The sequence below is a fragment of the Fusarium keratoplasticum genome, chromosome 3 (genome assembly GCF_025433545.1).
Source record: "Fusarium keratoplasticum isolate Fu6.1 chromosome 3, whole genome shotgun sequence".
Lineage (NCBI taxonomy): Eukaryota > Fungi > Ascomycota > Sordariomycetes > Hypocreales > Nectriaceae > Fusarium > Fusarium keratoplasticum.
Window position 1 is genome coordinate 5104929 of NC_070531.1, and position 26468 is coordinate 5131396.

Consider the following 26468-nt stretch of genomic DNA (forward strand, 5'->3'; position numbering starts at 1 on the left):
ATCACTATGGCTCGAGTATTAGTATCACGATGACTTTAATGGCTGCGGGGGAAGGCGGTGAGGGAAGGAGTGGTGTTGAGCTTAATGGGGTTTTGATATATGACGGTGGGTATGCTAATTTTATGCGATATAATGTCCCGAGCTAAAATCCCTGATAGACTGATAGACGATTGGCATCAGGGCCTAAGTGGTCATGCCCTCAGATACGGCCGCCACTTCTCTTTGCTAATGTAAGCCGAGCTGCAATCTAGAAGGAAATCGGGCACTTGTTCGTGTCAGGGTGACGATGGGGGATGCATGGAATTCCACTCTAGGGCTCCTTTCGAATGTGCACACCAATAACACCGCCATCTCGTTACTCATGTTAAAACCCATACCCAACTTCAACCACTAATCTACCACACTCTTTTAAGCGGTCTTCTTTTGACACGCAGCAATAACATTGCTTTGGTGCTCTCCTAGAGGCAGCCCCTTTTTAGAATCCCATGTCTCATCATCATTGCCCTTACACCTTCTCTTTTCGCTCGACCTCCCAATCATACTGCCATACTCTGTTCCCATCCACCACCAGATCGTAGTGGAGAAGAAGTCGATCCTTGTTGCTCGTGTCAAATGAGACAACCCCAAACTTTGACGTCCCCCACGGGTGGGAGTGAATGGAGATGTCAGTGTCCTCGATTTCTTTGTGGAATCGGTCAAAAGGCTCATAGAACTGGTTCAATGGCGATGTTGAGAACTCAATCACTGGTTTCTCCCCGTCATTCTTTGGCGGGAACTTTGTTGTGGCATGTTCGTGACGATCCTGGAAATGTAGTTAGAGTCTCGTACAAGAAGATGGGCTCTTTCCGGAATCTCCCATCGGAGAGCGAGGGGTTGATTACTTACGCCACTCAAGATAGTAGCTCCACCATTCCGCTTCATCGCGTCGAGAATTTGTTCTCGCTCCCAGAGATATCCAGACCAGCTATCCGCCGAATCTGGGCCTCTCCAGTTTTTAGTGAACGGCACACTACTCACGACTACCTTGTAATCGGTCTCCGATTCCAGCCACTGCACAAGAGCCGTGCGCTGCTGTTCACCTAGCATGGTTTTCTCTGGCCCATCAGCCATGGCGTTGTCTGATCGATATCGCCTGGTATCTAAGACGAAGAACGACACACCTCCGCGCCGAAACACGTAGTAGGTGTTTCTGGCACCAAATTCGGACGGTGGGTTCGCATGTCCTTGGTAGCTCCAGAAAGACTGCATGGCAGTTCCGTAGAGGCCAGTCTCGTTGGCAGCCCAGTCATTGATGATCTCATGGTCATCATATACATGAAGCCATGGGATAGCTCGCAATTGGGAAGACCAAGATGGGGAAGCGTAAGCCTGCCGGTAGGCCGTGTAGTAGGCCTTGGCATCCCAGCCCAAAGGTATAGGAAGGTCGATGTAGATGAAGTCTCCGAGGAAGAGCATCATCTCGACAGGTTTTGTGGAGATATAACTGCTGAGGTGTTCTAGTCCCTTGATGCGAAGGCCATGATCAATGGGACTATACGGATAAAATGGCTTAATGCAACTCGATGAGATGAGACTCCAGCGTTTCAGGTCCTGGGGCAAGACCGAGGTGCGAAAGGATCCGGTATGGCTAGCATTGGTTGAATACGTGTATGAAGTGTTGGGGGCCAGTCCCTCGACCAGAAACGTTCCGGTGTAGTCGGATTCGTGGTTGATCAAGATTGGATCAACTGTTGCGCCCGAAGCGCCCGAGTCAGAAGTTATGGTTATGTCCACATAGTCGAAGTTGGGCGCCCGAATCACTACTCGGGCGGTTGAAGAGTCAACGAAGCCAATCCGGGAGAATGAAAGATTGTTGCTCTGATGAAGCATGTGGCCGCGAAAGAGAAAGTCAAGAACCGCTGCAAGACAGCATATGTTGACCAGGAAGCTCACAGCCGTAGAGATTGGCCTTGCGTCATCGAAGATTGACAAAAGGAGAGCAAGGCCTCGATTCCTCTTCAGTCTCAAACTGAGACGTCTGACAAGGAAAAGTTGGGTGATGAAAGCGAAGACAAAGATACCAAAGCTCCAGTAGATTCGATCGAGGTATCGTCTACCCAGCGGGTGCTTGAAATAGACGGTCAGTATGACACGACAAGAGAGAGCCCATGTAACTTACAAATCTTACAAAAATAATTGACGTGTAGCGCAGAGTGAGGGACGAAACCGCAATGAGGGCGTCAAGAACGCTCACAACCACTGTCTTCTCGTTCATGATTGTCTTTGGAGCTTGTCAACTTTGCTTATGTCTCGAGTTCAGAAATGTCTCGCTTCCCAGAAAAACTGCCGTTCTCTTTACCTGTCATTCTAGCGGCTGAAGCCACAAATTTCTCACACGTGGAGTTCAGGGATGTTTGTTGGTAGGGTTGTTGTAGCGCTGTGGACCCTGAATCCATCGCTCTCTTCCATAGTGCTTCTCGTTTAGCCGACCGTTTCTCCTGTCTTATAGATAAGCCCACGTGGGATCCAACGCCCGCAATACACCGGGCTCTGCAGCCGGGCCAAGAGCGTGAACCGGCGCCGAGGAGATGTTGATACGCTGTTAGGGCTAACGTCAACCGGCATGGAAATGCCGTTCCTCCACAATCACCGGCGCCACGTGCGTCACGATAGTCCCCGAGTCGCTCGGTCGTGTTCATGTTCGGCCGCTTGGTGGACATTCAAAAGGTGACATTGAGAAAAAAACGTCAGGCTCAACAATCCTTTAGCAAGGGCAGGGATGCATAGCGACCTTGTAGCTTATCACGGACAAACTTTGGTTACGTTCCAAGCTGTCGGGATCGTTCGTCCGAATCGTATGTCTTGCGTGAGGGGGAGTCTATAAATGACAGTCGAGATGCTCTTTACGAAGGTGTTCAACAAGCTCAGTTCCTCATCGCTCTCGCAATAGACCTTATCATCTCTTTGATACACGATGGAACAAGCCAACAAGAACGAAGTCCCTCCCGAAAAGACCCTCGTAGTCGCTTCGGATGAGAGTGTCTCTGCAGAACCTGAACCAAAGGAGCAAGCTCCGCGTGCCCCTGGCATCCTGGATGTCCTCGTTCAAGGTGTTGCTCTCTTCTCTGATGGATACAATATCCAGATCATTGGATACATGAACACTGTTCTTGCCAAGCTGTACGTTGATCGCGCCAGTTGTTGGAAGCCACACTCACGCGAGCAGGTACCCAAAGGAGATGACACCTGAGGTCAAGACCAGGCTGTCCAACTCGATTCTTATCGGTGACATTTTTGGTATGCTTTTCTTTGGTCTCTGCATCGATCGTTTCGGAAGACGGATTGGTATCTTCCTCACGACCTTTTTCTTGGTTCTGGTACGTTGCCATCCCAACTTCACCAGACTAGAGCTCCTTAACACTACTTTTAGGGTATCATTATCGCAACTGCTTCTCATAGTGTGACCGTCGAGGGCATGTTTTGGATGATGGTGATTGGTCGAGGTGTTGCTGGTGTCGGAGCAGGTCTGTCCCCCTATTATCAACCTGACAACAGATAAACTCACATCATCTAGGCGGAGAGTACGCCGTCTGCACCGCACAGGCTGTAGAGTGTGCCGATAGTACTGAGGCCATGCAGAAGCGCCGCGGCATGCTCGTTGCTATTGCGACCAACGCTGCCATCATCTCGGGCTTTGTGGGCTCGAGTATCGTATCGCTGATTGTCATCGCCGCCTACAAGGGTGAGCCAAGTGACGGCATCTGGCGTATCTGCTTTGGTATCGGTATCATTGTGAGTTGACCTCCAATCCCTGGTGAGCATTAAGTTGACCAGTGAAGCTCCCTCTTGCCATCTTCCTCTTCCGTCTCCGACTTGTCGATTCCACTCAGTACAACAAGCACGCTATCAAGCGCAAGGTGCCATATATGCTCGCCATCAAGTTCTACTGGAAGCCTCTGCTCGGGTGCTGCTCTGCTTGGTTCCTCTACGACGCTGTTGTCTACCCATTCAACCTCCTGGCCCCCACTCTCGTCGCCGGCTTCTCGGAAAACCAGACTATGCAGGAGTCGATCGGTTGGTCAACTCTCATCAACTTCTTTGCCCTTCCAGGTGCCTTTATCGGCGCCATGCTCATGGATCGCATTGGTCGACGCCAGACTTATGCTCTAGGTTGGGCCATTGTCTGCGTCTTCGGATTTGTCATTGGAGGCACAATGTTCCCTTTGAGCAGCTCATCAGCATTCCCTGCTTTCGTGACTCTTTACGGTCTGTTCCAGACGTTCCTCTCCGTTGGCCCTGGCGACTGCAACTTCCTAGTGAGCAGCGAGAGTTTCCCCACACCGCTTAGAGGACATTTACTTGGTTTCGCTGCGGCTGTGGGCAAGGCCGGTGCTGCCGTTGGCACAGAAGCGTTGAGCAAGGCACTTACTAGCTTTGACGATAGGCTCAAGGGTCAGCAGGTAGTGTTTCTCATAGGCAGCGGTATTTCCGTCGTTGGAACTTTGTGTGTGTGGTTCTTGATTCCCAACGTGAGTATGCTCTGTCAAATAGGCGGTATCCTCGCTAACATCATCACAGCACCCCAAGACACTGGAGGAGGAGGATGCTCGCTTCAGAGCATACTTGGAGGAGAATGGCTACGACGTTAGTCAGATGGGGCTGAAGGGTTAGGCAGAGTTGCATGCTTCAACTGTGGATAAGGACATTGACAAACAATTAAAGTTGACCAGGGCGGTCCATTCATCAAGGTCAACTATCTTCTCATACGCGCTACCACGCGGTTACAATACTAGTGTAATTGTCCACCCATCCTTGCGAATGATTTCCGTAAAATGTGATCTCTACTTTAACCAAGTCACACAGATACTTGAAACACCTGAAATCTGCTATTAAATCGCGGAGTACTTGGTTGAATGCACCAAAGACACGTGGGCTCAAATAGCACCAGTATTGAGCGATTCCTTCATACCAAGCCATAGCGTACTCCATCCCAGCTACAACTTTAACCAACTCAAGGCTCCAGAGGCTTCATAGGCTTGACAGGAGCGATGATGGTCTCTCCAAAGGCCGCAGCGGTCTTTCCACTATCGGCCACGATGTTTTGGGCGTTGACAGAGGCTGACAAGTCCGACGCAAGGAAGACACCAATGTTGGCGATCTCGATGGGCTCGGGAATACGGTTGTAGTAGTACTTCTCCTCCGCATGGCGTCCCAGAACACTGTCAAACACCTCCTTGGCGTTTTCCTCGTTCAGCTTCTCATCAAAGGCAGAGCCAGAGACTGTGTTGGCCGATGTCACAGCGATGCTCGACTTGACGAAGCCAGGAGCGATCGAGTTGACACGAATGTGCGAGGCTGAGAGCTGAACTGAGGCAGACTTGAGCATACCAGCAACAGCAGCCTTGGCAGTAGCTTGTGTAGTTTGGTAAGTATTGAGACCCCAAAAGATCAGGGCTGAAGCTTACAGTATGAGATATCTGAGACAGCGCCAGAAACTCCAGCCATGGAGCTTGTGACGATAATGGAGCCGGAGGGGCGAGACTTCTCATCAGAAGTGTTACACATGGCATTTCCACCGTACTTAAGGGCCAGAAAGAAGGATCGTTGCATCACATTGATGGCAAAATCGAAGTACTTGGCATCTGTATCCTCCAGTGTCCTATATTTCAGTTAGCAGCGTAAACTCTGGATGTAGCATGTCCTTGCCCGTACTTGTAATTACCGAACCCAGCGTTGGCAAAGTAAAAGTCCAGTCGTCCATAAGTGGCAATGATCTCCTTCAGCACAGAGACAGTCTGGTCCTCAGATGTGACATCGAGGATGGCTCCGTGAACCTGACACGAGGAGCCAGCATCCTTAACTTCCTGCTGCAGAGAAGGAATATTGACCAGTGTCAGGTCGGTGGCATACACAGCCTTGGCTCCTGCGAGGGCAAGAGACATGACAAGCGATCGCCCGATGCCAAAAGGCGATCCAGCACCAGTGACGATGCCGACCTTGTTGGTGAGGAGAGTTGATGAGTAAGCCATCGTGATGGTATAGGGAAATAGATGAATGGTTTGTTGGACAAAATGCAGGATACGAAGATCAGTCCGAAAGTAGGTAGACAGAAGTGGAGGGAGATGTGTGTATGCAAGAGGTGTGGTTGAGGGACACCAACGAATAATCTCGCAGTTACTTTATATAGAACCATTCGACACAACCGGTGAACCGGAAACAACCCGAATTCCGAGCCTATAGCATTTCTCATAGTTATTCCAACGTAATCGAGGTCCACGACGGGCCCTCGGTTGTAGAGCCACCTTGCGAGGTCTCCGCGGATTCCGCGGTCTACACGGTCTCCACGCAAAGTCCAGAACACCCGAAGCCTCAGTGAACGTCACAGACATGGGCTTTTACCTAGTACAGTAGGAATGGGGTAGATCTCGCCCGCTTCGGTTGGTACTTGCATGGCTAGTCAAACCGTGGAGAATCCGGGGCCGATGTGGTTGTAGATATCCTCAATAAATAGAGACAAGAGCCCGGGATAAGAAGCAACCAACCACGCAGATCCCATTACTAGCAGCAAGCATCATGTTGCTATCGACCATATTCGGCTTTTTCCAACGTTCCCCCTCTGGGGAAACAAACACACTTTTTTTGTCCCTTCAGACTTTGCTACTCGGCGTTGTCTCTTGGCTTGCCTTCTTCTACTTCTCCAAGCCAAAGTACTACTCGGGATTTCCCATCGTCTCCTCCGAAGCCAAGGGGACCCCAGCAACAAGATGGTTTCTTGAAGGATATCAGATGGTCGTGAGGGGGCTCAAGACAGTCTCTGGTCCCTTCCAGGTTATGACAGGCACTGGTCCCATTCTTGTCTTACCAAACAACTATGCCAACGAGGTCCGCAACAACCCCCACCTGAGCTTCAATCGCTTCTTCGACAAGGACTTCTTTGTCAAGTATCCAGGTTTTGAGGCGTACAAGACTGGATACCAAGATGGCACCTTTATCCAGGAAGTTGTCCGAACCAAGCTCACCCAATCATTGGGTTTGGTCACCAACGATCTCGTCGATGAAGTGACCGCCTCTGCCCACGATCTTATCGGACAACACAAGGAGTTCAAGACAGTCACACTCAAGGAAGTCATCTCTCTAATGGTGGCAAGACTTTCATCCCGTGTCTTCTTGGGCAAAAACCTCGCCCGAAACGACCGCTGGTTGCATATCGCTATGCATTACACACACGACTCTTACTCCGCGGCCGCTGAGCTCCGCCAGTGGCCTTTTTTCTTTCGACCATTTGTCTATTGGTTCCTGCCCCTGTGCTGCAAGCTACGCCAGGAAGTCAAGGATGCCGATGCTTTGATCATGCCCGAGGTGAACAGACGCAAGGAGGCCGTCCTGAAGGCTCAAGCATCTGGTGAGAAGCCGCCCCGAACTTCAGATACTATTGGCTGGATGTTTGAGATCTCTCGCGGTCGCGACGTCAACTATGTCTATGGTCAACTTTTCCTGAGCTTTGCAGCCATTCATACCACCACGGAGACCATCACCGGCTGTGTATTGGATATCAGCTCGTATCCTGAGATTGTGCAGCCACTCCGTGAGGAGATTATCAGCGTCATTGGTGAACACGGCTGGGCAAAGACGTCTCTTTACAAGCTAAAGCTTATGGACAGCTTCATGAAGGAGAGCCAACGTCGTCACTACATGGGCATGAGTAAGTCTAAATCAGACACAATTCGCAACATGACACGGCGCTAATGGTAATAGCCTCTATCCATCGCCATGCTGATGAGGATATCAAGTTGTCCGACGGCAACGTGATCAAAAAGGGAAGCAGAATGTGTGTCACTGCTGATCCATTCATCGACCCCAAGGTCTATCCCGAGCCTGAAAAGTACGACGTTTACCGCTTCCTAAATCTAAGATCGCAGCCTGGCCAGGAGAACGCCCATCAATTTGTCACCACATCTCCTCAGCATATGCTGTTCGGCCATGGTACTCATGCCTGCCCTGGACGATTCTTTGCCAGTAACGAGATGAAGATTGCCCTGTGCCATCTCATTCTCAAGTACGACTGGAAGTTGTGTGATGGCCAGACCGAGAGGCCCAAGAATATTCAGGTGGACGCTGGGTTCCTCACAGATCCCACCGTCAAGGTCATGGTCAGGAGGAGAGAGGCAGAGATTGACCTGGATGTAGGCATCGCTGAGGAGTGATTCATTCAAGATAAGAGTCGAGCTATGTGAAGGGGGTGCTTCTAAGGGTTATATCTGTGTACTTCCAAGAGTCTAGCCAAGATACACTGTCGACAAACCTTTTCTATGTTCAAATCTCGCTTCACACTGCTATTATCGCCTTCGGGCTAGCGAGGGAAACCTGTATAACACGTCTATTCTAAGTTTCTTAAGATTCTGAACAGCCTCAATCGTCTCTCTCCCCCAGCTCTCCCACCCTTCAGCCAGCATCAGACCCAAATCAGCTAGAAGTAATGTTCACCTCCCCAATCACAACCATCTTCGTCTTTCCGGGGTCCATGAATGCCATGCAATCCTCTCCTACAGCTGCGGAGTTCTCGGCGCTAGAAAGCAAAGCGGACATGCTCTGGAAGTCGGCTTCACTCTCGAACTTGAGTTCGGACACACAGTCAAACTCAAAGTCGGCTTGAGTTCCGGCGACAATGGTTGCCGCATGTTTTCCATCCGCGTCAGAGCGGAGGATATATCTTCGAGAATGCGAGAGGGGGAAGCTGACCCCAAGAAGCTTCTTCATGAAGGGGATGTGTTTGTTTTCGTAGTGGTCTCTGAATTTATCAGGTGTCATCTGAGGGTTGCGATATACGAGCATTACGACCGTGTAAGTCATTTTGAAGGTTCTGAGAGGATAAGAGGATGTTTTGATGTGTAAGGTGGCAAGTCGTAAGGAAAGATGGCTTCCGGAAATGATGAAGCACTTGAAAAATCTAAAAAAAAAATGTCCCAAGAGGAACTTGGCTGATTTGATACCCGTCGTTCGCGTGATGCCGGAGCCAGTCATTACATGTCCTCGTGATTCCGAGTTAATAAAGACTAGCTCGGGGGCTTGATATTCACCGAGTCCGAATTCCACGGAATACGCGGAGTACAGTAGCGGCCGAGGGGATAGTGTATTTATGTCAATGGCCATTGCCGGTTCATGTTGAGACTCTCGCAATAAGTCTTATCTCTCAGTAACTTGGGTTCTCTGAAACTCAACTCTCCTCCCATCATGTCATCAAACATCAACGCTACAAGCCCTCATCTCGAAGCAGCCTTACAGGCTGTACTCGACCACGGAGAAACCGGTGTTTCCGTCGCCGCCTACTATCGTGGCAAGCTCATTGCGCATGGCACCGCAGGATACGCCGATGTCTCTGAGCAACGTCCCGTTGATGAGACGACGCTGTTCCCCGTCTTTTCTGTCACCAAAGGCCTCACGGCTTTGGCAGCTCATATTCAAGCGGACCGTGGCCTCCTCAACCTTGAAGATCCAATTTCCAAATATTGGCCTGAATTTGCGGCTAATGGAAAGGAAGTTATCACTGTTGAGGACGCTTTGTCTCATAGAGCCGGTATCCCACAGATGCCAGACGGTGTCACACCTGAACTGATGGCAGACTGGGATTGGATGGTTCAGCAAGTTGCCGCCTTTACGCCAAAGTTTACGCCAGGCACTGCAAATGCCTACCACGTTCTAGTCTGGGGCTGGATTATTGGAGAGGTGGTCCGCCGAACCGACCCTAAGAGCCGACCCTTCGGCCAGTTTGTCGCCGAGGAGATATGTGAGCCTTTAGGCGTCAAGGATCTATACCTCGGCGTTCCCGACTTTGAGCTCTCCAGAGTAGCTACCTTGTCTGGGGGTAACGAAATGTTCCTGGAAGACACCTACAACACCAGTCCGATCGCCGTCTTCCCTGGCTCAGACGTGCACAATCTCAAAGTCGTTCGACAAGCTTGCGATCCTGGCGCTGGGGCCATCGGCAATGCTCCAGCCATAGCTCGAGTATTCGCCATGGTAGCTGAAGGGGGTGAGCTTGATGGTGTCAGGCTTCTTTCTGAGAACTATGTCAGGGGGATGACACGGTTCCGCCAAAACCCCTATGATCAAGACAAGGTGCTTCCGATTCCTGTGTGGTTTGGTGCAGCTGGCTTCTGGCTTGGAGGAGAGAAAGGTGCCTCGGACCCTCTGGTTGGAGATCATCGCGATGTTATTTATAGTCCTGGAGCAGGCGGCTCTATTGCGTGGGCAGATATGCGTGACAGAATTGCGGTGAGCATCTGTCATAACAATATGGATGCCGGTGTCTCTATTGACCCAGAGCCGATCTGGACACCCATCGGTAAAGCCATCCGGGCAATCATTAAAGAGAAGCAGGGATAGGGGAGGGGCCGTACCGTGGAGCAAGACTAGATTGAGCCCTTAGCCATGCTAATGGTCATTTATATTGTACACAATGTAGAAATGAGCATTTCTGCTAACAATAGTGTCCATTTCTTCATCATCTCTGGACTTGACCCATACGTAGTGCTGTGAACTCTACAGATAATGCTTCTTGCCCTTACATCGCATCATCCAGAAGAAATGATGCCGGATCAATAGTAGTCATATCCCAATCCTCAGTCCCCTCCAAGAACCTATCCAACCCAGCCCACTCATCAGAAAAGGGGTTTTGTAATGGTATGCAAAAGGTAGCAGTGCTCCCGGTGACAGTATGGTTGTTTTGCGTGGTTGTGTGGCTGTTCAAGAAAGCCTCGGCGATTCGAAAGAGAGCTTTGCAGAGAAAGAGTTGCTTCTCGGCATAATCGAGGGCACTCCCAACTTGCTCCAGACTACTAAGGACTTCCTGAAGAAGTGTTAGATCGCCGTGGTCGGAGTGGGCGATGCAGTGGAGGAAAGTGACAACGAAGGGCGTAAAGGAAGTGTAATAGAATATCCTATTCATCCAGTCAGTCAAATATTTTATTCCGGAAGGTGTATTTTCTCACCAGAATGCGTAATTAGACAAGACATGGTCTGCCGAACAGCTCAGGCGAGGATAGTAGTTGAGGTGAGCCTGGAGCCCCTGATGCGCAGCCTCATAGCACGCCGGGGAAATATCTTGAGCAGACCCTGACGAAGCCGTACCACGGTGAATAAGGGTAAGAGAAGAGTAGTATATTATATCCGCAGGCCCGAATGTAGCTGCAAACGACTCATAATCAAAGGCTTCAGAGAAGTCGATCTTGGTCCAGTTGGCATGCCACGTACTTAACTGTGACTCAAGATCAATAGCAACGGCAACGCGGTGTTCAGGCTGCTGCTTTTTGGCAGCCGGAGAATACAGCGAGTCGTATATCTTCCCTTGAATCCTGGCAAATTCGACAAACGAGGCAAAGGCCTGGTCCCAAGGTGTCCTTCCGGGCTCATCAGAAACAGCATTCAGACCAGTGTCGACATCCAGGTCTTGGATGATTGAGGTTCGTCCGAGGCGAGAAGAGAGGTTTTTATCGGCTATATAGATGTGCCAGAATAACCGTCTCACTGATGACGCCTCAGCTGATGGGAGTCGTGAGACGCGGTGTTCGCGGTGGTAGCCAAGGGCAAGGCAGTGTCTAGCTGCGGTAGATGTCAGGCTCCATTGCAGAGGCAACTTAGCCCTGATCTGAGCATGCACCATCTACTGCCAAATCAGTTTTTGTTATCGCTTTAGACCAAGGTTCTTACCCCTATAACCAGGATCATGACGTTTTCTCTCGTCGGCATGGCCATCACCTCGTATACCTCGAGTCCCGTTTGGAACTGGCTCTCACAAATACGTTGGTAACGTGTTATTTCCTCAGAGGTGATCTCGGAATCTTCAATGTTGTCAAGTTCTCGCAAGACAACACTGAGCATGCCGTTGAGGAGAGTCACTTCGGCAGCCGAGACTGAATCCAGAGGAAAGTAGATACGCCGGCATAACTTTTCAATCTGGAGACGATCATAGACGCCATGGAAGTAATAAAGAATGGGTTGTACACCTTGGATGTTTAGTTTCCGGCACTAACAAGCTGGGCTGGAGCAAACCTTTTCGTTCTCTAAGCACCCTCAGGATCGCCAACACAAACATTGATGGTGGCAAGCGCATCTTGAGATTATCAGTCGCCGGTACTGGGGCCGAGATGTAGTCATCCCTATTCACGCCTGAGGCTTCATGCTCCCGGGCCATATCACGAAGGTTCGCCAGTTGTTGGGCAACAGCAGGTGAGTGTGAAGATTCAGACGACGTCAACTCTGCGACTTGTATGGCATTCAAAGCCTGTCGCCCAAATGAGGAGTCACCCTCTTCCTGGGTGTGATCTCCAAAGACATCATGCTGTCGAGCTACTGGGTTGCTACTGTTCGAGCAGTGCGGTGAAGGCACCGTGTTGTCTGTAGAGCCCCGATTTTTCAGCTGTTCCTTCAGACCATCGACTTCAAGCTGAAGGTCTGCGAGCTTGGTTTCAAAGCGCGCAAAGTAGGAAAGCGTATCCTGACTTGGTAGGCTGCTTCAAGATGATCAACTCTGAACTAACTAGGTACTGATACGTGGCCTGTGTGGCATACCTGACCTGTGCATCCTCAGTCGGTCGGGCGCTACGAGGATTGCCACCCCTTGGACAGTCAAGCCCTGAGATGGTGCAGTTGGAGCAAGGCACGAGACGATTACATCGAACCTATCACAGAAGAAATATGAGTCTGTTGGTCATCCATCTATCGGTCGATCCATTGGCTGCAGGTAGATCTTACCTTGCGTGCTCGGCAGTTATGGCACTAGGAACGCGTCGTTAGCATCGCTGTGTCGCGTCAACGTGTGGTGTGTGTCGGTGACTGACAGCTCTTGGAATCACTCTTTGCTTGGGCGCCGTATCTTGAGATTCCATGATAGAGTATGGGACAGGATCGAAGTAGAGAGGTTGACCTTTAGGAGATGGGTCTCGGTAGTTCAAAGGCGGAGTAAACAAGCCATCCGGGCCCGGCTGCGTAAAGTCCGGGGCTTGGGCCCGTTCCGGAATAGCGAAACGTGCATTGATCAATGACGCAACGCCTGACTCGTATTCATAACAATGAATTGTGTCTCAAAGACACGAATACGGCTCAAGAATAAAGACAAAGAAGGTAGGCAAAAAGGAAAGCAAGGCAAAAAGAAGAGGGTACTCCCCCGGGAAGGCTCGAACTTCCGATCTCCCGATTGTCTGCAAGTAACAGTCGGACGCTTTAGCCAACTAAGCCACAGGGGATATATTGTTGCGTGGCTTCAACGCTTCCAAACTCGTCTCTTGAGCTGGGCCGCCAAACCCGCGAGACAGGACATTTGAGATCGCGAAGACGATGTCTAAGTCCTTTCAACCGTTCCCGTAATGAGTTTCTCCAGAGGCGAGCGTACCTAGTTCCCTACTGGCCTCATCCCCGTCTAGTCCTCAGCGATAGTACATGCAAAGATGTAACCAAGTTCAAGGCCAAAGCCAGATATGAATACATTTATCACAAAGTACATATCATCCACGCATGTTACTACACAGTCGACCAGACCAATTACCCCCTCCCTAGATCATGGCTATACGCCGAGGGACTAGAGACTTCACTCTGTAGTCTCCGACTCATTTTCACGGTCCAGCTTCTCCTTTTCTCTCTTCTCAATGGTCGTTTGCTTCTCCCACATGGCGTGGTACCGACCTTGAAGGGCAAGCAATTCGTTGTGAGTGCCGCGCTCAACGATGACGCCCTTGTGAAGCACCACAATCTGGTCAGAGGTGGTGATGGTGGACAGACGATGTCTACAGAGATTATCAGAAAATGCCTCATAAAAAGAAATTGCGAAAACATTGTGAGTCATTGACGTACGCGATGGTAATTGTAGTTCGTCCCGCAGTAACACGCTCAAGGGCGTCTTGAATCTGCCTCTCGGTGTGGGAATCTAGAGATGCAGTGGCCTCATCCAGGAGCAAGATACGAGCATCTTTGAGGATGGCTCGGGCAATGGCGATCTGTGAGTGAACCATGGTCAGTCAACTGATACAGCATAGATAGGGTAAACGGGACAAGATAGGCCACCTACACGCTGTCGTTCACCTCCAGACAACTTCAGACCTCGTTCTCCGACCTTGGTTTCGTATCCATCAGGGAAGCCGAGAATACGGTCATGGATATTGGCAGCCTTGCAAGCCGCGAAGACATCAGTCTCCGAGGCATGAGGACTGGCGTAAAGCAAGTTGTACATGATAGTCGCATTGAACAAGACCGTGTCTTGCGGCACAACACCAATGTTCTTGCGGAGGCTATCAAGCGTCACGTCTCTCAGATCATGGCCGTCAATGGTGATGGAACCGTCAGAAACATCATAGAAGCGGAAGAGAAGCTTGAGACAAGTCGACTTGCCGCTACCAGACTCTCCCACGATGGCCGTCTTGGTGCCAGGAGCGACAGTGAAGCTAATGTCGTTGATCACGGGCTCTCCCTTGTTGCTCTGGTAAGAGAACTTGACGTTGTTGAAGGCAACCTCGCCTCGTGGCGAGGGCATCTTGATAGCATCCTCCTTTTCGACGACGCCAGACGTCTCCTTGAACTGGTTCCAGTCAGCAATTGTGATCACCATCCACAGTCATCGATCGCATACAATATCGAGCAGACGTTCAGCCTCAATGAGGTTGTTCTGCAGCATGGTGTAGTATGTTCCAAAGAAGTTGAGAGGACCCTGAAGCTGGACAAAGTAGTTGATCAAGCTGACAAACTCGCCAACCGTTTGCTCGCCGATGGAGATCTTGTAAGCGGAAACAGCCACAAGGAGAGCGGTTCCGAGGGTGAAGATCGAGCTCTGGGTGAGGTTGAGGCCATTGAGCGACCACTGCACCAGGCGTTCCGCATATTGGTAGACAACCACATGATCCTTGAATCGCTGGGTTTCACGGGAGACGGCACAGTTGTGCTGCACTGTCTCGTATGCGAGGAGAGCATCCGTCTTGATGGCCTCCATCTCGCGTGCCTTGGTCGTCATATCTCTCCGCTGCTTACCACGGTACTTGGCGACGTAGATGGTGAGGAAGATGTAAGACCACATGATGAAGAACACAATGATGGTGTAGAAGGGGTCGTACTTGGCGAAGAAGAAGACACCGGCGACGAAGATGTCAAAAACCATAGGGAACACTTGGAAGCAAAAGTTCTCCAGGAATGTGTTCATGGATGCACCTCGACTCAGCGCACTGGTGACTTCACCAATCTTCTTGTTGAGATGGAACTCGAGAGAGAGCCCCAACACATGTTCGAATGCCGCCGAGGAGAGTCTTCGGAAGAGTGATTGTGAGACGGGAATCCAAAGAACGGATCTTGCGGCACCGAGAGCTCCTTGGTTGCCCTGGAGGGCACGGTACACGACGTAGAGGGCAATTTCCTTGTACGGTAGACGGCCCTTGCCCAAGTTGTCGACCAACACTCCAAGCTGCACAGGGGCCAAGACGTTGACGGTACGCTGGCAAATCAAGAGAACAAGGCAAACGACGACGATGGCCTGATACATAGGCGAGTCTTTGGGCCTGGATAGGGTCAGCTTAGAGGATCAATGTGTGCCTATGTCTACGCACCATAGATAAGGGAACAAGACCCGGAATCCAGCAAAGTAGTCGAGCCAGCCGGTTCCTGAAACTTGGGTTCTCTTGGCTGGTGTCGCGGGCACTGGCACGCTTCCGTAGTTGCTGGATGAGCCATTGCCATTCTCCAGAAGGGACTGGCGTTCTTCTGGTGCCGACTTAGGTTGGGGCGGCCTCAGCTTAAACTCTCTCAAGACAAGACTGCCCATCATGAGTATAAGGACAGCGATTCTAGACAATCCTAGAATGATGAGAATGTCAAGAAAGGTAGAAGAAGATCGCAGCAACGACTTCTCGGAGTAAAAGATGCCAGCAATGACAGTCTCCAGAAGGGCACCGGCGAGCCATGCATAACAATGCGCACTGCCCGGAGACCACGGCCCTTCCGGATCTGGCAGCAACCCGGCGAAGAAGTAAAGCAAAACACCGACATGAGATGCCTACATTCAATCTTAGTAGGCACAAGAGCATTGGTGGCAAGGGATGAAGAACGAACCAGATACGCGCTGAAGGAGAAGTCGACAGTGCCGTCCGAGTCATGGTGGCCACCGACTGCCTCTCGCGCAGTAATAGCTATACTAGCCACAAACAGGAGAGACAAGACAAGTTGCAGAAACCAGATGACTCTCGCGTAGACTCGTCGGATAGTCTCGGCCTTTTGCTTCTGCTCATTATCTAGCGCGATGCGACGCGGTTCCCGACCGCGACTGAGGTAGAATTGGAGGCATTGGGAACCCAGCAAAGTCACAAAGAGGAGACATGGGTAGAGGTAGAAGATTACCTTCAATCCCACCTCCGGGCTCGCCATGATTTTTAATGAATTGAGGAATTGGCCAGGAGAGAATGCGCAAGTCCCTTGATTTGATGAGGGTGATGTCAACCTCGGGTGCCTTAGTGCCCGGCTTATAGTTTATCCGTGCGTTCGGGATGTGATTACCAAGCGTCTAACCTACCCTATAGTTGATGGGATGAGAACAGGGGAAATACTCAAACTGGCTGTATGATGGCTAAAGAAAGAACTAAATGGGAAGCCTAACCCAGTATTTTTGTTCAAACGGTGTTTTTGGAGTCCTGAAGGACCTGGATCGACATCCTGGAGAGTTGTGGAAGCTGATGATATGATTAACCTTCGCTTTCCGCCCAAGCATTGCGAATTATACTTGGCCATGTCACAGATTCACTTCGGCCCAAACTCCGAAAAGGCTAATTTTAACGTGATGAAGGAGAAACAGTGGTTTTCAACTTGGGTTGGTAAAATGATGGTTAGAAATCTCGATGACCGCCACCCGCATAGATGTGGAATAGCTAGCGAAGGCTTCATCTATAGCCCCCATATGTCAGACATTCCCTTCTGTAGTAGCCCATTAGGGGAAACTCATCACCGTTAAGAATCGAGGAAGTCAATAACCGGCATTTCATCCCATGGGGTGATCAAACAGTACGGGCAATTCATTTTCGATCCAACATGCCCTGATGAAAAGCTGGGCCAGCGGCGCAATCAAGGCCTCAAAGATACCGACATTCGGATTTTACCAAGACTTCCAGTGACGGGCCAGTATACCAAAGACTGTTCAAAGGCCAACCGGCCGGCCGCTTTAGTGCTGTAGGAGCTGAGTAGGAGGAAAGAGACGAGAAATGTACTTCCATGGCCATTGTGTCTAAGTCTCCCTCCTCTGTCTATCCCTCTACCTCGCTGGTTAGATCACGTCAAATCGTCCGGCGCTGCCGCCTGTTTAGAACTTAGAGTCCTCGGAGAAAACCACCAAACTTTTGTCCGGCAGTTGGCTTTGCCAGTTTCGGAAACATTTCGCCTCGTCCTTGGGCCGTGTCCCATGCGACATGGTCCTCCCGGACGCAAAAGAATTCATTCATTCAGGCTCTAGGAGCTTCCATTTGATTGTCATACGAATTTGGCAATGGTGTCGAATGCCTCATCCTCAGAGGTTGCAGAAAGTAACGTCGCCTCCTTGAATGATAGCTCTTAATTGTTTGACAACATGTTTCACAACTGAGGTTGGGTATCTTATGAGCAGGCAACGGGGCCTGGAGGTCTAAAGAAGTTGGTTGAGTGACATACATATCTACTAAGCACCTGTTATAAGATCAATATCCTCTTTAACATTACTTTACAGAGACTAACAGCACCAGGATGAAACGGCACAATGCGTTCAGAGTATCGCGAGATGGCTTTTTAGGATTTCTGGATAGCTAGCTTACCTCAACGGTTGAAATAGCGATGAGAAATCTGAGTTTTCTTTTGCCTTGGCTGCAAGGGTTTTTGGCCTCGGACAAGACAAGCCATCCAAGGCCGAGGCGATCTTGACATTTGATGTGCAGGGGTTGAGACTGGAATCACAACGGCGGATCTCACTAATGCCGCGGATCCCTACTAGGTCCTGGACCTGCGATGACAAGGTTGAACGCATGTGCCTCAGTGAGCTACCGAGTTCTGCTGGGGAGCCGCTTCCGGGGGAGATTGCATGTGTTTTGAACGACATGTTTGATAGTGACGGTTGACTTTGGGCGGGAACCCATCAAGCCCGAAAGCCCGTCCCACTATTTAAAGTCCGTCCCACTCTTGAAAGTCCGTCCCACAACTTTAAGCCCGTCCCACATAGTTATTGCGCCAAGGGCTGCCAAAGCTCCAGGGGGGAGTTGACGGAGTGCCGAGCTGATATTCTGTAGATATCAACGTCAGTATGCCAGGGGCGTCGAGATGTAAATATTTTAAACAAGTTTCGTTCGCTTTATTACAGTCACCAATGTAATCAGGTCATGTACACATTCACCGACCACCTTCAAAACCAACTTTGATGTGATATTCCACCCTCTTTCTTTACCTCTTCTTCAACTTTGATTAATACCTATTCACCTTTTCTTGTGTTTCATCTTCTTTGAACTTGTCTTTTTGAACTCATCCCTTTGAGCGGTACCATGCTTTCCGAGAAACCTCTCGGCCCCGAGGCCGACACATCACTTCCCACGACGGACAAGAGACCATCTTCGTTCAACACTTCAATCACCGATGTTGCCAACAGCAACAACTACGACGAGGGAGAAGAGCACGTCCATGATGAAGTGCTGCAGCTCGCCAGGAGGTTGACGACTCAGTCTCAACGCGGCGGCGCTTTACCCTCCCTCTTCCCCCTTCCCCAGGAAGGGCCTCTCGACCCCAACAGCCCGCAGTTCAATGCAAAGCAATGGGCTAAGGCCTTCTTCAAAGCCAGGACCGAGTCGCTCGAGGGGAACACACCCAGGACGACAGGAGTCGCCTTCAAGGACCTCAGCGTTTACGGATTCGGCTCCGACACCGATTTCCAGAAGACGGTTGGAAACGTCGTGCTGGAGGCTGGCACGATGGTGAAGAAGCTGTTCCGCAGTAAGCTTCTCCGCGGGAAGCAGCAACGAGTTGACATTCTACACGATCTAGAGGGCGTTGTCCACAGCGGGGAGATGCTCTGCGTCCTAGGCCCCCCCGGATCCGGCTGCTCGACGTTCCTCAAGACCATCGCCGGCGACACCCATGGCTTCCACATCGAAGAATCGTCCTGCCTCAATTACCAAGGCATACACCCCGACCAGATCAAAACCGCATTCCGTGGCGAAGCTATATACACCGCAGAGGTTGACCACCACTTTCCGCAACTCTCAGTGGGCGAAACCCTGTCTTTTGCCGCTGCTGCCCGCTGCCCAAAGACTATCCCTTCTGGAGTCACGCGAAGCGAGTATATCGAGCATCTTCGAGATGTGACGATGGCGATGTTTGGTATATCACATACCAAGAATACCCGCGTGGGTAATGATTTTATTCGAGGTGTGAGCGGCGGCGAGAGGAAAAGAGTCACGATCGCCGAGGCATCCCTCAGCTACTCCCCTTTGCAATGCTGGGACAATAGCACACGTGGCCTCGACAGCGCAAACGCGGTAGAATTCTGCCGAACCTTGAGGACCCAGGCTGACGTTATGGGTTGCACCTCGTGTGTCGCCATCTATCAGGCTCCTCAGGATGCCTATGACGTGAGTCTATAAAATCCTTCCGAAATCTGGGAACCGCACTGACATCTTGAAAGGTCTTTGAAAAGGTTCTGGTCCTCTACAAGGGCCGGCAAATCTTCTTTGGCAAAGCAGACAGGGCAAAGGGGTATTTCGAGGAGCTCGGGTTTGTCTGTTCAGACCAACAAACCACAGCTGACTTCCTGACGTCCATGACGAGTCCCTCGGAACGTATCGTCCGCCCAGGCTGGGAGGACAAGACTCCCCGAAGCCCCGAGGAGTTCTCCCAGGCCTGGAAACAGAGCCGAGACCGCGCCCTGCTGCTAGAGGAGATCGAAGACTATGTCGAACGACACCCCTTCCACGGCGAACACTACGACAAGTTCCTCGAATCGAGACGTATGGACCAGTCATCCGCTCAACGCGCAAAATCTCCATTCACCTTATCCTATCTCCAACAGATAAGGCTGACCATGCGGCGGAGCTTTGTCCTGCTCAGGACTGACCCTAGCCTGCTCATCACCATGCTGGTCACCAACTTCCTGCAGGCCATCATTGTCAGCAGTATTTTCTACAACCTGCCTGACACGACCGACTCCTTCCAGCAGCGCGGCGTTCTACTATTCTTCCTCATCCTCATGAACGCCTTCGCTAGTATCCTAGAGATCATCAACCTCTATGCTAAACGCAAGATCATTGAGAAGCATGCCCGATACGCCTTATATCACCCAAGCGCCGAAGCTTTATCTTCAATCGTCGTGGATTTGCCCTACAAGGTCGTCAATTGCATATTCACGAATATCGCCCTGTACTTCATGGGGAATCTACGCCGCGAACCAGGAGCCTTCTTCTTCTTCTTATTGCTCATCTTCACGACCACCCTGACCATGTCTATGCTCTTCCGGCTGATTGGTTCCGTCACCAAATCCATTGATCAGGCCATGGCGCCGTCTGCGATCATCCTGCTCGGCTTGATCCTATATACCGGTTTTACCATCCCCATTCAGTATATGCGAAGCTGGATTAGCTGGAGTCGTTGGGCCAACCCACTCTTCTACGGCCTCGAGTCCATCATGCTCAACGAGTTTACGGGCAGAGACTTCCCGTGCTCTGCCTATATCCCCTTTGGCCCAGCGTACGACGACGTGTCGTCAGGGGGCAGAGCATGTTCCGCGCAGGGGTCTATTCCTGGGCAGGACACGGTGAGCGGCACTGCTTTCGTCAAGATTGCCTACGGATATGATACCGCCCATAAATGGCGCAACTTCGGTGTCATGATCGCCTTCATGATCCTCTACATGGTACTTCACCTCATCGCCGCTGAGTATGTTGCATCTGAGCGGTCCAAAGGAGAGGTGCTCGTTTATGTCCGCAAAGCCATGAAGCACCTCAAGAAGCCAGTTGAAGACATCGAAAGCGGCCAGGTGACTTCCTCGCACCAGCAGACGCATGATGGGTTTACCTCAGGGACCGAGGTTGAGAAACAAACTTCTGTGTTTCATTGGAAGGATATTTGCTATGACATCAAGATCAAGGGGGAACCTCGACGGATTCTTGATCGGGTTGACGGTTGGGTCAAGCCGGGCACCCTCACAGCGCTAATGGTAAGGGCCTGCATGTTCTGGTGATCGAGTATCCCATGACTAACGAGTACACAGGGTTCTTCCGGAGCTGGAAAGACTACGCTTCTCGACGTGCTCGCCAGCCGTGTGACGATGGGTATTGTCACAGGCGATATGCTTGTCAATGGCAAGCTCCGGGACGAGTCCTTTCAGCGGAAAACCGGCTACGTTCAGCAACAAGACCTCCATCTACATACCTCGACTGTTCGCGAGGCCCTGGCCTTTAGTGCCTTGCTCCGACAACCATCGCACTACAGTCGGCAAGAGAAGCTCGATTATGTGGACGTAGTCATTGGGCTGCTTAGCATGGAGGAATATGCCGATGCTGTCATTGGTGTACCCGGCGAAGGCCTCAATGTCGAGCAGCGTAAGCGACTTACGATTGGTGTTGAGCTCGCTGCTCGCCCTCAGCTCCTTCTCTTCTTTGATGAGCCTACCTCGGGCTTAGACAGTCAGACATCATGGTCTATCTGTAACCTGATGGAGAAACTAACAAAAAGCGGTCAAGCTATCCTCTGCACTATCCATCAGCCTTCTGCTATGCTCTTTCAGAGGTTTGATCGGCTTCTCCTTTTATCCAAGGGACAAACCATTTATTTCGGAGATATCGGCAAGGACGCAAACATACTCGTCGACTATTTCACGCGTAACGGAGCTCACGACCTTCCCGACAGATCAAACCCAGCCGAGTACATGCTTGAAGTCATTGGCGCAGCCCCCGGCGCGACAACCGAGATCGATTGGCCCACGGTTTGGCGGAGCAGTCCCGAGTATCAGTTGGTCCAGGAGGAGCTTGGAAGGCTTGCGTCTTCAGCAACGTCTGGGCAACCGCGTGAGGATGCTTCCATGTTCAAGGAGTTTGCGGCGTCTGCCGTGGAGCAGCACACCCAGGTCACGAAGCGCGTCTTTCAACAGTATTGGAGAAGCCCCACATACATCTACTCGAAACTGCTTCTGGCACTGGGCTCGGTAAGGATACAAGCCAGAGACCTGTTGGGACAGATGTGCTAACTGACACAGTCACTATTCATTGGCCTCTCCTTCTTGGATGGAGACAACACGCAACGCGGGCTGCTCAACCAGATGTTTGGCGTATTCATTTTCCTCAGCGTTTTCCCGCAGCTGGTCAATCAGATCATGCCTGTCTTTGCTGCCCAGCGTACAATGTACGAGGCCCGCGAGCGCCCCTCCAAGGCGTACTCTTGGAAGGCATTCATGTCTGCAAACATTGTCGTTGAGCTCACCTGGAACTCGGTAAGTCGAACTGAACGTCCTCAAAACCCTCAGCATAGAACTAATCTCGGTGACAGCTCATGTCGGTTTTCTGCTATGTCTGCTGGTACTATCCTATTGGCCTGTACAAGAACGCCGAGTGGACCGATTCCGTGCACTCACGAGGCATCACCATGTTCCTGCACCTCTGGATCTTTTTCATGTTTTCCAGCACGTTTGCAAACATGATGATTGCTGGAATTCCAACCCCTGACATGGCCGGAGGTGCCATGAATCTATTGCTGATCATGATGTTTACATTCTGCGGGTAAGTTCTTATTGTAGACATCAGAGACAAAGAATAACACGGATGGAAACTTACTTGATGTGCAGTGTTCTTGCGGGGCCCGATGCCCTTCCCGGTTTCTGGATTTTCATGTACCGCATCAATCCCTTCACTTACATCATCGAGAGCTTCCTGGGCACCTCTCTAGGCAACGCTCCTATGTACTGCGAGTCCAACGAGTTTGTGCACTTCACAGCTCCAGACGGTACGACATGCGGAGAGTACGCTTCTGACTTTTTGGCCCAAGCGGGAGGCTATCTCGCCGACTCAAACACGACCGACTGCCAGTACTGTGCCATGTCTGAGACCAACACATTCTTGGCCAGCGTCAACGTCAGCTTTGGACATAGGTGGAGGGACTTTGGGTTCATGTGGGTGTATTGCATCTTTAATATCGCCATGGCATTTGTTTTTTACTGGTTGGCAAGGGTTCCGAAGAACAAGAAGGCAAAGAAAGAGTAAGAGTCGTTGGGTGGTGGTGTTTCTTCTCCTCTCTCAGGACTAAAGGGGAGGGACTTATAGACATGGGCTTTTCCTTGGATCGTTCTACATCACTGGGTTGTAAAAAAATTGTATTTAGAAACCGCAGCATTTTAATAGATTTCTCCTTCTCCTTCTCCTTTGCTGGTACCGCCAACCACTATAATGAGATGGTGAAGCCGAGACATACCGTTTCTAAGCAAATGCCTTGGTCTAGGCTGCCTGTGCCGTGATTGAGGAACAGCCGATGAATCAATTCGTTCCACCAACCTTAATACAGCACCTCGTGCTTCGGACATGCTTGGGCCCCGAGATGATCAAGGCTGGTCCTCCGCCGCCTCGCTGTCTTGGCAAGTCCGTACGCCGGAAAGAGTATCGGACTTTCGAAATCTCCGTCAGTCCGCATCTCCGGCCTCATCCTCGCGAGCCAGGGAGCGTGCACATGGCATGCCAACACAGAGCAGCCATTGGCTAACCCTCGTTACCCAGACGCCCACTTTGCCAAGCCCCTGAATTTCCAGTACCGACCGTACAACTGCCGTGCCGGGCTTCTCGGACTCCGGTCTATCTCCTTTGCCCTACCTACCTCAAAAAATGTCAAAATTCTCTGGATCGGATTTGGCAGTTCATTCATCATCCGTCTTGTCATCCCTGATGCCCAGTATCAGCAAGCGCCCACGCTATCCCCGGAACTTCGATATTCGTGTCCCCCTGTATGGATCCCGCTGCGCAATCAAGTCAGAGCCACAATGAGCTGGCGGTAAGCATGCCTAGACCCAGGCTCCCGGGCCAACTCTCTATGTAAGCAATTGTCTGTCGTTCTGACGAAGATACAAAACAGTGCCTTGGTTGCAAGGCTCGAAAGGTAATGAGACGGCACTACTTCCTCCCGCCCCTTCCACGTTGGCCATTGCTTGAACTCGAGTTCTTGTGTCTTTCACGCATGTGGTTCCATTTTCATTTAATCGTAGGCTTACAGCATCACTAGACTCGCTGTAACAGGGCTAAACCCACCTGCGATGGATGCTTTGCTCGGCATTTAACATGCACATATCCTAACAAGAGGAAAAAAAGATCTAATGTCCCGAAGACAAGGCCCCAGCCGATGTATGTTATACTCTTGATGGCCCCTCCTAGCTGTCCTTGACTAACCTGTCTGAGCCGCGTCAGAGATCGTGACTTAACGACCATCCTTGAGAGGATTCAACAGGTCGAAGAAAAATGCTCGCAGCTAGCGGCTGCCGGTATATCACCACAAGTAGCCACTGACAGAGAATCCATCGGCCTCGCTTGTGAGGGCTTGAGAAGGTACCATGGCCCTTTTCCAGCGTCGTCTGGGCAGTCTCCCAGCGTGAAATCCACGGTCTCTTCGGCACCATCGAGAACCGAAGCCGATGCTATTGGAGAAGCGTCGGAAGCCAGCTGGACAAATTGTCTAAATATACCCACCAGTCCAAGTGCGCTCCTGAAACAAGTTCTTGACAACGTTTTAAGTGTCAAGCGGCAGGGCTTAGGCGACAAGATTGCACATCTAGACGACCACGTTCGGCCAGAACTTGCCAGAGCCTGCGTCCATAGTAAGACCTTTCTTCTTTCACCTTGACGCCAAACCCCATGGTTCCTCTATTAACAGCTTGTTCAGACTTTTGTGAGCACTACCAGATCGACACATTCCCGGGCTTCATCAACACCAAGCTCATGTACCTAATGCCGGACATCGTCGACATGCCCGAGATCAGCGTCGACCCAGCATCCCTTGTTCTCTATTACTGCGTGCTCTATCACGGCTCTTTAATGATTTCTGATGAAACAAGACGGCAAGAAGGGACCTTGGAACAAAAAATATACATTTGCTGCCTCCGTGCCATACCGGCTTGGGAGGGGCAAGCTGTGAAGACCAAGACGGATCTAATCGCTGCCATTCTTCTCGTACGTAGGCCAAGAACTCATGGAGCCCTTCCCCATCTTGGTGTATCATGGGACTCACGGTTGATTTCCAGACGCGAGCCGCATTACAACAGTGTGACTTTGAGTTTAGTTGGAGAATGTACAAGCTTGTGTGCCAGTGCGTGCAAACCCTCAACATGCACAAGATTGACCAGAGCTTTCCTGGTATTTTGATGAGCCCAGAGCTTCTTTCAGACGGCGCAGACCATCACAGAAAGGGCCTTTGGGGGTTGGTGCTCGTGGAGCTCTTCTTTCGGCTCCTGCACGACAAGCCTGCCACAATGACGGCCAACTTGACTGAATGGCGCGTCAATCTTCCCTGGCTGAATTCAGACCCTGGCCTGACGGAGCACGTGGTACCTACATTGACATTCCTTGTCAAGTCGCGGTTGACTTTCCTTCTCCTCCGGTTCTTTGACATATTCAGCGAGGATACCCAAGATAAGAACAGTGTGGTCAACAGCGTTGAGGGACTCTGTGGAGAGATTGAAGATTTGTTCGAAGAATGGTCCCTGGTGAGTTTTATATCCTTGTCCTTTCTTCTTATATTTCCGATGAAGCCGAGCAAGAAGCAGGTTCTCTGACCGGCCGTACCCGAACAGAGAGATTCTCTCACAAAACACGAGGATAACAGCGCCTACTGGTGGATGCTATACGACCTAATGATTACAGGATACTCCTCCGTGATGGTTATGATATACAAAATTGCAACCCTCAAGTCCGATAGATCTGGAACACTCTGCACAGCCGACGACGTACCTGTCACCCCTTTATCGGTCAATACCGCCCGCCGCATATTGGACCTCGCACGATTAAGTCTGGGGAGGTACCCGAGCCCAGCAACCGCATCCTATGAGTTTGGTGCATTCCGTTGCTACGTCGCCTACGGCTGCATGGTCAATCATCTCTCAAGCAGCGACCCCACGGAGCTTGATTCCACCGCAGCGAAGGATATGAAGCTGCTGGAGCAGGTTGCCCACAGCATGAGCCTTATAGCAGAGACAGACCAGGACCTTTTACCGTTGGCTCGCACGCTCCATGATCTGAATGAAGGTGTTCAAGCGAGTTGGGAAGAAAAAACTGTGGAAAACGATGGGATGGCTGGTGAAGAGGGTAGCCAAGATTAGATCGCTGGCAAGATATTTGGGTGACAGTACGGGTTTGGAATAAATAGTACATCTCATGCTCATGAAGATCTACAACGGAAATGGTATTGAAATAAACCGGTAGGCCGTCTATCCTACCTAAGTCTCTGGAAAGGGACAACGAAACGAAGCCGGCACGCTGAGCAGTAAGTCAAAA

At 50.9% G+C, this 26468-nt stretch overlaps 8 protein-coding genes and 1 pseudogene across 9 annotated transcripts, besides 1 other annotated feature; 4 read left to right on the plus strand and 5 right to left on the minus strand.

The window, feature by feature from the left end:
- Positions 1–511: 511 nt before the first annotated feature.
- NCS57_00487100 lies at positions 512–2254 on the minus strand (annotated as a pseudogene). The gene is made up of 3 exons: positions 2159–2254; positions 886–2106; positions 512–802 (listed from the first exon to the last, which is right to left on the minus strand).
- Positions 512–2254: a sequence feature.
- A 699-nt stretch (positions 2255–2953) lies between these two features.
- Positions 2954–4650, plus strand: NCS57_00487200 (MFS domain-containing protein; the record flags this gene model as incomplete). Its single annotated transcript, XM_053054817.1, has 6 exons — positions 2954–3159; positions 3206–3356; positions 3410–3503; positions 3554–3771; positions 3819–4508; positions 4558–4650. The coding sequence occupies 6 exons, from the start codon at positions 2954–2956 to the stop codon at positions 4648–4650; spliced, it is 1452 nt and encodes a 483-aa protein (XP_052916977.1).
- Positions 4651–4990: 340 nt separating this feature from the next.
- Positions 4991–6008, minus strand: NCS57_00487300 (uncharacterized protein; the record flags this gene model as incomplete). Its single annotated transcript, XM_053054818.1, has 3 exons — positions 4991–5391; positions 5445–5638; positions 5692–6008. The coding sequence occupies 3 exons, from the start codon at positions 6006–6008 to the stop codon at positions 4991–4993; spliced, it is 912 nt and encodes a 303-aa protein (XP_052916978.1).
- Positions 6009–6552: 544 nt separating this feature from the next.
- On the plus strand, positions 6553–8183 carry NCS57_00487400 (uncharacterized protein; the record flags this gene model as incomplete). Its single annotated transcript, XM_053054819.1, has 2 exons — positions 6553–7681; positions 7735–8183. 2 exons carry the CDS (start codon positions 6553–6555, stop codon positions 8181–8183), a joined length of 1578 nt encoding a protein of 525 aa, XP_052916979.1.
- A 259-nt stretch (positions 8184–8442) lies between these two features.
- NCS57_00487500 (EthD domain-containing protein) lies at positions 8443–8829 on the minus strand (the record flags this gene model as incomplete). Its single annotated transcript, XM_053054820.1, has 1 exon — positions 8443–8829. The coding sequence occupies one exon, from the start codon at positions 8827–8829 to the stop codon at positions 8443–8445; it is 387 nt and encodes a 128-aa protein (XP_052916980.1).
- Positions 8830–9210: 381 nt separating this feature from the next.
- NCS57_00487600 (Beta-lactamase domain-containing protein) lies at positions 9211–10362 on the plus strand (the record flags this gene model as incomplete). The annotated part of the gene is made up of 1 exon (XM_053054821.1): positions 9211–10362. The coding sequence occupies one exon, from the start codon at positions 9211–9213 to the stop codon at positions 10360–10362; it is 1152 nt and encodes a 383-aa protein (XP_052916981.1).
- Positions 10363–10540: 178 nt separating this feature from the next.
- NCS57_00487700 (Fungal-trans domain-containing protein) lies at positions 10541–12863 on the minus strand (the record flags this gene model as incomplete). The annotated part of the gene is made up of 7 exons (XM_053054822.1): positions 10541–10916; positions 10968–11638; positions 11686–11981; positions 12028–12488; positions 12547–12656; positions 12730–12753; positions 12816–12863. The coding sequence occupies 7 exons, from the start codon at positions 12861–12863 to the stop codon at positions 10541–10543; spliced, it is 1986 nt and encodes a 661-aa protein (XP_052916982.1).
- A 698-nt stretch (positions 12864–13561) lies between these two features.
- Positions 13562–16392, minus strand: NCS57_00487800 (uncharacterized protein; the record flags this gene model as incomplete). Its single annotated transcript, XM_053054823.1, has 6 exons — positions 16063–16392; positions 15561–16006; positions 14597–15512; positions 14039–14545; positions 13825–13967; positions 13562–13757 (listed from the first exon to the last, which is right to left on the minus strand). The coding sequence occupies exons 1-6, from the start codon at positions 16372–16374 to the stop codon at positions 13562–13564; spliced, it is 2520 nt and encodes an 839-aa protein (XP_052916983.1). The 5' UTR covers positions 16375–16392.
- A 2108-nt stretch (positions 16393–18500) lies between these two features.
- On the plus strand, positions 18501–26293 carry NCS57_00487900 (uncharacterized protein; the record flags this gene model as incomplete). The annotated part of the gene is made up of 13 exons (XM_053054824.1): positions 18501–19583; positions 19637–21163; positions 21218–22150; positions 22202–22435; positions 22492–22721; positions 22787–23197; positions 23542–23979; positions 24061–24084; positions 24315–24326; positions 24390–24796; positions 24862–25148; positions 25220–25681; positions 25769–26293. The coding sequence occupies 13 exons, from the start codon at positions 18501–18503 to the stop codon at positions 26291–26293; spliced, it is 6573 nt and encodes a 2190-aa protein (XP_052916984.1).
- Between the last annotated feature and the right edge of the window lie 175 nt (positions 26294–26468).